This window comes from Typopeltis vanoorti, chromosome 6 (assembly GCF_054136105.1).
Source record: "Typopeltis vanoorti isolate ZY-2024b chromosome 6, IOZ_Tvanoo_1.0, whole genome shotgun sequence".
In the NCBI taxonomy this organism is placed as follows: Eukaryota; Metazoa; Arthropoda; class Arachnida; order Uropygi; family Thelyphonidae; genus Typopeltis; species Typopeltis vanoorti.
The window spans coordinates 156,192,492-156,203,299 of record NC_143554.1 but is presented as its reverse complement, the minus strand read 5'-3'; the positions used below and the strand labels follow the sequence as shown (position 1 = coordinate 156,203,299).

The 10,808-nt window shown below is 35.6% G+C and overlaps 2 protein-coding genes across 3 annotated transcripts in view; both read right to left on the bottom strand.

Moving 5' to 3' along the window:
- Window positions 1–1,462, bottom strand: part of LOC150106130 (uncharacterized) — a 130,715-nt gene extending 129,253 nt beyond the window's left edge. Inside the window, exon 1 of the mRNA XM_090393881.1 lies at window positions 1,362–1,462. The gene's annotated coding sequence lies outside the window, so the exon portion shown is untranslated. The remainder of the gene's footprint in view (window positions 1–1,361) is intronic.
- Window positions 1,463–2,534: 1,072 nt separating this feature from the next.
- Window positions 2,535–10,808, bottom strand: part of LOC150106129 (uncharacterized) — a 74,836-nt gene continuing 66,562 nt past the window's right edge. For both annotated transcript variants that reach the window (XM_090394496.1, XM_090394495.1), the window contains exons 16-19: window positions 9,411–9,473; window positions 5,558–5,809; window positions 4,671–4,883; window positions 2,535–3,363 (exon numbers count right to left, since the gene is read on the bottom strand). In XM_090394496.1, the coding sequence (XP_090250622.1) occupies window positions 3,349–3,363; window positions 4,671–4,883; window positions 5,558–5,809; window positions 9,411–9,473 (543 nt within the window). In that variant the 3' untranslated portion in view covers window positions 2,535–3,348. The remainder of the gene's footprint in view (window positions 3,364–4,670; window positions 4,884–5,557; window positions 5,810–9,410; window positions 9,474–10,808) is intronic.

Genomic DNA, 10,808 nt, shown 5'->3' with positions numbered 1-10,808 from the left:
TGAATTCGGAGTTCTAATCGTTTCAAAGATATTCGATGGGGTTGTGGTGTGGACTTTGAGCTTGTCGAAGCAACACTTCAACGTTGTTTTGTGGGAACCAGTCTCGGACATGCAGTGCAGTGTGGCATAGAGCATACTGTCATCCAGAAACATGCAAGGTCACTACCAAAGTAAACTTCAGCGACAGAAGCATGGATTTTCCAGGTATGCACGCGACTCATGTTTTGGGTACATCCACCAATGGACTAAGTCCCATCATACTGAAATACCACATACCATTACCGAGCCTACAGTCCTGCTGGAATCGTTGCCTGGGTAATCTCCAGATCCAAACACGATCACCCGAATGAAACATTTGGAATAGTGATTCGTCTCTTCTTAGAATCCTTTATTGAGGGGGGGGGGGTTGGATGGCTTTTTCGAAGCAGTTCTGGCGTGGTAAGTCAGCACTAGATTTACCACGGCAGAAGTGTTGCACTGCGGACAGTTCTAGTGCTTACAGAATCCCCTGCAGCATTTTCCAGATTGATTGCGAGGTCCCCCGATGATGTGCGAGATGCGCGACATTCCGAGATAGTTCTTTGACCTCGGTCAGTGAGTGTCGGTTGTCTCCGAGGTCTTTTTTTTGCTACATATATATATATATATATATATATATATATATATATATATATATATATATATATATATATTTGTAAATGCTTAAAACCACTACATTTACCGTTATTTTGGCTAAAATGCTTTAAATTCCTCATAGCTTGAAGATTTTATACAGCGCTATGATAAATGTAACCGCTTGAAGTCTCTTTGCGTAAAAATGAAATTAACACTATCTTCGCCACGATTTTTTTAATGCCAAGTTAACCAACATATTAATACTAGATCGTTTCAGAATTATGATTATATTTTTTTCTGAAAATTTCGAGTATAAATATTATATCTTTTATTTATTGCACAGAGAAATTTTATATTTACATATAATAATATTTCAATTTATCATAAATAAAATTGATCAACATTAATATTTTTCACATAAGATATAAAAAAGAAACAAAACACTTTCAAACACTATTACAGAAGATAAAAAAAAATTGTTTCTTTTACTATATATATATACTTTTCTTTTACTATATAATTTCTTTTACTACACTAAATAAAGAGCCAAAACCCTTCAATTCGGCGATGCAGATTTATAAAAATTAAGTGGATATTAATTCCAGCATTATTTCAAAGCCGAATATAAAAACTATAACAGTTTCGTATGAAACTTGACCAGAGAGCTTACGGGAATACAATATTCGGCTTTGAAATAATGCTTGATTTAATATGAACTAAATTTTTATAAAAGAAACAATACTCACAAGAATGATGCTTTCTGTAATAGCACTTTTCTTGAAGGTGCTGATAATCAAATTGCAGTTATGAATATTACTGTGAAAATAGAAAACCACCACAAATGAAAAAGTCATCACCACGTAGCACAATACCGGGGTCTGGATGTCGTAAACGCAGAATTAATCTCGTAAACGAGATTAATTGTGCAATCACTATTCACTGATAAGAAGATTGTTTGTTGTTATGTCTATTTGGTTATCGAAACATTTCTGATCAATAATAATCATTGATTATTATTGATCAGAATAATCACAGATCACAATAATTATTGTGAACTTCAGTGATATGACATTTACGGACTTGAAGTCGATGCCTTGCCGAAGTTAATGTTTCTTGGGATTTGCTTCTGGCAATGCTAAAAGTTGAAGAGTTGCTAAAAGCGAAAGTCTTAGAAGTTGCAAGGCAAGTGTTACGGTACAATGGACGGTGCACAGCAGGGAGCTTCTGATAATGAACATCAGGAAGCAGGGAAATACTGTAAACATGAACACACATATCTTGTCTGAGGGAAGAAAATATCAGATAGGTAAAACGATATGTGTTCGCCCACGAGGGAGATCAGTAAGAAAACCTGTAAAAAAAAAACCTGATGCTATCAAAAAGCTGAACCATCAAACTCATTGTCTGAGTTTGATGGTTCAGTCAACACTCACCTGCCGCTCAAAACCTCGGGTCCTTATGAAAATAGTCCTATATATGGTTTTAAATTTTCTATGCCATCAGAACCTATTGATTCTACCATACAGCACAAGACAGTTAAGGATAGCTAACATCACCTGATTTATCTCTTGTATCTGATTCCCAGGTGGCAACAAAAGACTTTAAGAATGTGAAGATCTTGTAGCTTGGATGAAGGCTACTTTTATGTCGTGAATTTGGAATGCAGACGTAAAGAAAAATGACCACACATTTGCTATGTCATGATAAAAATAAATAAAATAAAATAAAATATAAAAATAAAAATAAAAAAGATAAAAAGAATCCCATTCAACGAGCGCGGAATTTTTTGTGGGTCATTTTGCCAGTAAATCTAACAACATGGACATTTCCTAGCGAACATTCACAATTTCGAACTTGATTAAATCTCATTCAGCCAGGAAGGAGTTATTACTGTATATAATTTGGGCATCTTTTTCCCGTTCTGGCCCGATAACATTTTCATGTGGTTCCGAACATCGGATGGGAACTCTGGTGTGACTTAATACGGACAGACATTATAAAAGTACTCTCACAATCCCCTCCTCACACAAGCCCTTCATTGGTAATATGATGATATTAGAATGAAACGTACCTATTGAAATTTACGGAAGTTCATTCGCACCACAAGGACATCTTCAGTAAGAATGCCAAAAACTACTGATCTTTCGATTGGTGGGAAAATTAATGATCACAAAATGCAACTTTTTTTTTATAAGTGTCTTTAATCATATTCCTGTTTCGTTAATATACTTCCAGAGATGCATCCTAACAATTGAAAACAAAAAATAACAAATGAAAATTTCCAAAGATATCTGATAGGATGCTACATAGACATCTATTGCATAAATAAAAACAAACTGGGGGTGAATTTGCTGAACAGAAACATTGCAAGAAACATTCCATAATACAGTAGTTTCCTTATAGGCACGCAACTACCAATACCTGTCCGATTCAGTTCAGGTAAGATACGGATCGGGCATAGCCCTGATTAAATGTTTTGATTAGTATTTCGAAAGCAGTTTAAAAATAAATTATAATTCTCCATACAAATTAAAAAAAAAAAGCTTTGCTGTTATTATTAATGTTGCTTCAAATACCTGTTTTGCTTTAGTTTATTTTTGCATATATAGTCTAACACTTATTACCAAGAAGAGTATATTAAACCAACTGAACAGATGTTTTCAGTCTAGTCGAACTGATCATCATGTTTTTAAACAAAAAATCACAAACAGTATCAGCTTCAGATTCTTCCCATCATGTGTCGTGAATCTGAAACGAAAAAATGCTTTATTGACGACTACATCAAGCAAATAACTAAATAATGGAAATATATAAAATGTAAACAAAATTGTTAATTTTAAAACAATCATATATATATATATATAGTTAAAATGATAATATATATATATATATTATCTGTAGTTAAAACTAATACCCAGAATGAGACCACATTTTATATTGAGACTTTTGAAGGCATGGGGAGATGAATTCCGCGAAAAAAAGATTTGATACCAAAAGTCGCCGTTAGGTGAAATTTTGACGATGGTGGAGCCGAAAGCAAATATTGCAGTAAACGCAGGTAAAAAGGATTATGCAAATTTTACTGTGCGTACTTGACAGCAGCGCCACTAGTTCCATTTAAAAAGGGATTGGGAACGTTCAGGCAGTTATTCGAATGACTGATGAATTGTGCTCAATACGCGTCCTACCTTGCCTTAGCGTGCTTTATTTGTTAACTTGTTTTACCTTAAACAGTGCAATGCCGTAGCGGCCCTTCGGGAATTTAGAAGGCTTCATAACCTGCGTACAGGTCCTATGTCAGCTGTAGCACTGAGAACTATGATTAAGAAGTTTGGAGAAACTGGATCAATACGAGTTAGACCTGGCAGAGTTCAGAAGCAGTGCAAGCTGCAGAGCATGTCACACACCGGATGCAATTTGCTGTACACAAGAAAGGTCAGCACATTGAAAATCGTGTATGTAGTCCAGGGGACCCTGATTCTGATGAATAAAACATTATTTCCTGTGAGTTCAATCATTACATTAATTTCTGTGCCTCTCGCAAGTTGTTTTTTTAGGTTAATTATTATTATTCTTATTATCATTGTAACGCACACATATCCACCTGGAATGAGTGACGCGACTGTCGCTTACACCGTCGAAATGTTATTATTCCATTTTATCTGCCTTTAATGTAATTATCCCTTGTTTTCGGCTCCGCCACCGTCAAAATTTCCCCTATCGGCGACTTTTGGTACTAAATCTTTTTTTCGCGAAAATCATCTCCCTATGCCTTCAAAAGTCTCAATATTAATATGTGGTTTCATTCCGTTTATAGGTTTTAGCTACCCGGTATATATATATATATATATATATATATATATATATATATATATATATATATATATATATATATATATATATATATATATATATATATATATATATATATACCGGGTAGCTATATATATATATACATGTATATACTATTTTTGAAAACTTCTTATCTAGTTTAACTTGTTATGCTGAACTCAAACATAAGTGGAAAACATAAGCATTTAGCATTCAACACTTACCCGAAGTCTCAGGATGATGGAGTTTCCCTCCATGTATTTCATACTAAACTCATCACCTTGGTCGCTGGACAAAAATTTGGTAACACCAAATCCATCATTCTTTTCACTCGTAGGTTTCTGAAAATATTCTTTATCCAACCCATGTGAGGTCGGATCCATCGTAATTTGGAAATCGGCTCGGCCGTCAATCTGATTTCGCATGATAATCGTGACCTGCGCGATATAATCAAGAAATAATGAAAGATGTAAAATAAATTATTCTTCCAGTAATTAATTTATTTCTAAATACATTTTGTGGAAATGGGATTAAAAAAAAAATTTTTTTTTTGAATTAGTTGAAAAAATTCTGCGGTTTGGATTGAATATCGATGGACGGACAGTCTTCATCTAGTCACCTATCACCGAGCACATGACCAGCGATGAATTTAAAGGCACCAGGACGCGAGACAGCAGCAAAACACTATATCCCGATTGTCAAGCTCCTCCAGTTTCTACTCGCAGAGCCTTAATATTTTCAATCACTCCATCTCAAGTTCGGTCTCCCAGTTGTCCTTTACTCTTCTAATCTTCTCTGGAATTGAACACCTTGAATGTCATGTTTGTCCATACGTATATCATAACCAGCTGAACCTATTCTGTTCGTTTTAATGTCTTCATAATATGTGGTTCATGAAATAATTCATAGGGTTCATAGTTATATCTTTTCTTACGCACACCATTTTCCTCTACTGCCTCAAAAATGAAGTCTTCTTTCAAATATTAGATCGCACAGATTTTAGATTGGTCGTAGTTCCCAAATAAACAAGAATCAAAACAAATACAAACTAATCAACAATGAACATTTATCTAAAGCTTGTTAACTGAATGAAATGAGGACACCAATTTACCTTTTTGCTGAAGGGCCACTCCACTTGTCTCTCATCGTAGTCGCCTTTCCAAATTACCATCCCTACTGAGAAGTGAGTTAAGCGACTGCCCGATCGGTTGAGATAAAGACACATTCCTACATTATACAGTAACTTGTAAGTGGGCGATGAAATCAGGTAGGGACAGTCGTCGCTGTACCTTTTTTTTGCGTAATAATTCTCCACTTTCCACTCGACTGCACCATGGCGATGTTCTGTGGGTTCTGTTGCTCGCTGAAATGGAAACAGAAATAAATTAAATAGTTATAAATATCGAGGTAAAACTCGATATTTATAACGATTTAATAGGGAATAATTAGAGAACATTATGGTTTCTTATTGTCTTTCTTGTCCGATGACTGTTTCATATCTCTTCATGGGACTGATTTGCCTGTTTCCGGGAGGAAAAGCTCAGTGTACGAAAGGCTCCATTATTATTATTATTATTATTATTATTATTATTATTATTATTATTATTATTATTATTATTATTATTATTATTATTAGTTGTAAAATACGACTTCAATACAGCAATTATTATGGGATGAATTTTACTCAGATTCGCAGCTTGAAACTTTTACAAGAAAATGTCGAACCGTTCCAGTTTTCAGTTCAGTTATATTCGCAGCAACAAAGAAATAATGTGTGCAAATTATGTATTACAATAACTCTCTGACTTAGCGGAATTAGGAGAGTGTACAAGAAGTACCGACAACTTTGTTAGTTCCACTACAAAAACTGAACCGTGCAGGCAGTAAGAAGCTGTCTGCACGGATCAGATAATGTTTCAAGTGGATCACTTTTATCATAACATTTTCGAAAAAAAGTTTCGAAATGATATTAGGATTTCCTCTTTGGCTAGATCAATTTAATGAAATTTTAGTTAAAATTTTCGGTGAATTGTTTTCTCGATGAATTACATTTTCGACTAGTTGTCATGCGATGAATTTTTTATTCGATGAATTGCCTTTTCGATGAATTGTCTTTCTATTAACTGTTTCTCGATGAATTTTCATGGAACTGTGGTTTTGATTTTATCATGGATGTTTGCCTACTTTCATTACAAATGATTTTCATTGTGTGATGTGATGCCGCACCATACTGATCATTGGAAGCCTTTGTTCTGGAACAGCTGGAGTTTGGGGTTATCTATGTATTCATGAGCAGTTAGTTACCAATCACCTTTCACAAGTGGGAATTCAAACCAAAAATTTGATAATCGACTGGTAGAGGATGGAAGTACTTGGTGATGACCACGTGTTCCTGCATGATAAAGCATCTTCAACATACAGTTACAGTTATAGCAGTCATCGATTTAAACAAGGAAGAAACTGCAAAACATTAACGAACAAAAACTGAAAGTGCATATTTAGTGGTACATGCCAGAGCTCTGAGTATTCTTCCCAGTCAGTGGAGCATCCAGAGGAGAATCAGATTTGTTTTTTATGCTGGGAAAGAGGGGCAAATAATGAGGTGTACACTGAGAAATTTTATTTGTTTTTTTTTTTCTAATTCTCTTTTATGAATACAATTGACCGCTGATATCCCTTCTTATTCACTTCAAATATCTAACTCATATAATTCCAAAAAAATTATAAATAATTAATAAAGTAGGGTTTTTATCCCATGAACGCTTAAGTTTTTAATTCCACGTAACTCAAGCTATTCCGAGTAATAATATATAGTGTTAGGATTAGGAACACGAGATGGCATAAGTTATCTATCGCAGTTTTCTCTCCGGGTACAAATTAAAATCATTAATAGCCTTGGGAGAGCTATCTGTGATGGATGGAGCTGGCCATCAGTCTTTAAAATAGTGAAGGCTAAAACCTCTCCTTTTGCCTTTGGGGAACAAAAAGGCATTAGTGGATTTGTGTGTGTGTGTGTATAGATATGTGAAAGGAATCTAATTCATAAAAAGAACATATATACACCCACTATCCAAAAAGAAACCAAACGTTTCGAAAATTGAAGAAACTAGTGACGCCACCTTTTGTATCTTTTTGTTGTCGAAAGCGGCAACCCTCTTTTGTGTCACTGTTTATGACATTTGTTTCATTAGAAGCCGAGTTATAGTGCCAGGAGTGACAGGGTGTTTTGACGAACGGTCGGAAAATGAGTTTCAAACAGAGAGCTGCGATTCACTTTTTGTGTTAAACTTGGTAAACATTTTGCATCAAATGCTTCAAAAAGCATACGGTGATGAATGCTTGTCTCGTAGGCAAGTTTACGAGTGGTTTAAGCGATTTCAAAGTGGTGGTGAGACGTTTGAGGACGACGAAAACCCGGGCCTTCCAAAACCTGGAATGAGTGAAGTTAACAACCAAAAAAGGGTGTGATTTCATCAAAGAAAACCCGAAATCGCCCTTGAGATTGATTGAAGAAGAATTAGGGATTCCAAAATCAACTGTGTACAACATTTTGACCGAGAGTTTGGGCCTTCATAAATTGAATTCGCGATTTGTTCCCACAAGTTGACCGCCGACCAAAAGAGGTATCGAATTCAACACTGCAAGTACTTCATTAAAACCGTTAATAAGGACTCAAACTTCCTTGAAACGATCGTTACCGGTGAGGAAACGTGGTGTTTGAGTATGAGCCAGAAACAAAGCGCCAGAGTGCTGAGTGGAGACCACCAGAAGAGGAGCATACGAAAAAAAGTCGCTTGGAGAAGTCAAAAGTAAAGATAATGCTGATTTGTTTCCACTATTCCAAGGGCATTATCCAAAAGAATTCGTTCCGCCTGGCCAAACGGTCAATGGTGAGTTTTATTTCGAGGTTTTGAAGCGATTGATAGCGAGAATTCGTCGCGTATGGCATGAATATCGTCATGACCGACCGTTCGTCAAAACACACTGTTAACATTATCACTATAACTCAGCTTCTAATGAAACAAATGTCATAAACAGTTGACACGACACGAACAAAGGTTGCCGCTTTCGACAACAAAAAGATAAAACAGGTGGCACCCCTAGTTTCTTCAGTTTTCAAAAAGTTCGGTTTCTTTTTGGACAGATGGTGTATATATGCATAGCATTAAAGTAGAATTTTGTCTCCTGCTAGTGCTACATTTTTAACTTCTTCCTCCATACAGTTTCATTATCAAAATCTAACGGTTTTGATGACGAAATGAATTTTGAAATTCATTACAGGATGAAGGCCTTCAGTTCTATTAAGTATTGTCTCGATAACATTATCAGAGCATGTGTTATGATCACAAGACTGAATCCAGTAGTCTAACCTTAAGCTCGATGAGTATAAATTAAAGAGGTTTCCTACGTGGCATATACATGGTTGTCCTACGTTGGAAGAGCAGTTTTATCCGAAAGGACACTTCATCAGCTCAAGGTATAACCCATGAAGTTGAGAGCTAATAGATGCAGAATACCTTGGGTTTAAAAGTGGTGTCAGACATCGATCAAATATGGTGATTATAGATTAAAATTCTTTAATACGATGGCAGTCTTGTATTTGAAGGGATTGTAACTTAATTATAAGTATAATAAGAAATTTCACGTTTTTCCATGGGTATTGTGTTAATGCAACTTCTGTTTGTGAAATTAGCTTGTTTATTCTTAGAAAAGTGCATTTATAAATAGACTTTTTCGTTGTTTTTTTATTTCATATAATAAAAATCTGTATGATTAGCAATTGTGATCTTTGAACAGCTTTGCCAGGTTTTAATATGTGATTAGGCTTAATGTTTCAAAACTGAGACACACGACGGGGTTTATCGAGATTTAATTAGATTGAAGTTTCTCTCATGGAATATCTTAACGTCCAGAATAATATTGGTATTAGTCGGGTAAAACAGGTCAATATTTTTTATACTCACCAGATTTTCCAGATGGACCTTTGTGTGGCCACACTTGAAAACTTGAATCATATTCTCTAGTCGCTGAAATACAAACAGATCGACTTCAATTTCAACTAACAGAAGAATGTTATCATTATGTCTTTCATTCCAGATTATCATTTCATACTTATAAAATACAGTTTTAGTTGATGTGTTATTATTATTAATGATATCGCGATGGAGTCCCGACACCGCTCTACTAAACTATCGATTAACTATCTACACAACATCATTCACTTCACACTACGCGGCAATTTCGTCTGCTTACCTGCTTGTGTTCATTGGTCTGCTTGTTGCTGTGCAGGATTCTCACCTTCCTCGACCGTCCATTAGGAGGGCTCAGCCAGTTCTAAGGGACGGGTTTAAGGAGGGATTAAGTACTATATCCTATGATTGCAGCTTGTGTGTTCAAGGGCCGGTTTGCCTGCTTGCGGGATGAAAAACCCCAGATAAACTGGGGGGGAAAACCCTGCTGTCCACGCCCAAGACTGGCGAACTTGACGTTGCAGTACGAAAACTTGACTTTCTATAGATAATCTCCGTCACCTTCGTATAAGAACGGATAACTCATTTTCTGTTGAAAAACGTCCACACAAAGATTCCCCAATTTTTAATGACAATCGAACTCAGAACTTTTCCATTCGAAAAGCGCATGCCCCTTCGTTTTTCCAACTGTGCTACGGAGTGTTCTCAACTGTTTCGAGAAAATCTCGATTTTCAGGCCTCAAAAATAGCATAATACATTTAATAAATTATGAATAAGAAAGGGTTAAACAACATACGAGTTAAGCAGATGAAATTGCCGCGTAGTGTGAAGCGGATGATGTAATGTAGTAGATAGTCAATCGATAGTGTAGTAGGGCGGTCTCGGGACTGCATTGACATATCAATAATGAAATAATATACAGTATATATATTTTATTATAGGATGATTCTGAGTTACCACTCTGATTTGCGGATTCAAAATCTTGAGTTTTTAATACTAGAGAATGGACAGTAAAATCCTACTTCTTCCCACCCCTTCACTAAATTTAACCAATTATGTAAATGTCTAAAAAATCTGTAGACCTTCGTCATGTCTGGAAGTTGCTACGATGCTACGCAAGAATCCAATATCTAAAATAGGATGCTAATTTTTCCAAGTGAAAAGTTTCGTACAGCTTAGAAGAGATTTTAGTAATTTACAAACTTTTTATAGTAACAGCTGAGTTGGATAAAGGAAATGGCTACACGATGATTCTGCTGGAATTTACCAAGGCATTTGACAGAATATCGAATGGAACTCTGTTGCGCAAATTAGAACAAATGGGGATGGATATGACACTGGTTAAGTGGATAAGAGGGTGGTTGCTAGACAGATATCAAAAAGTGGTATAT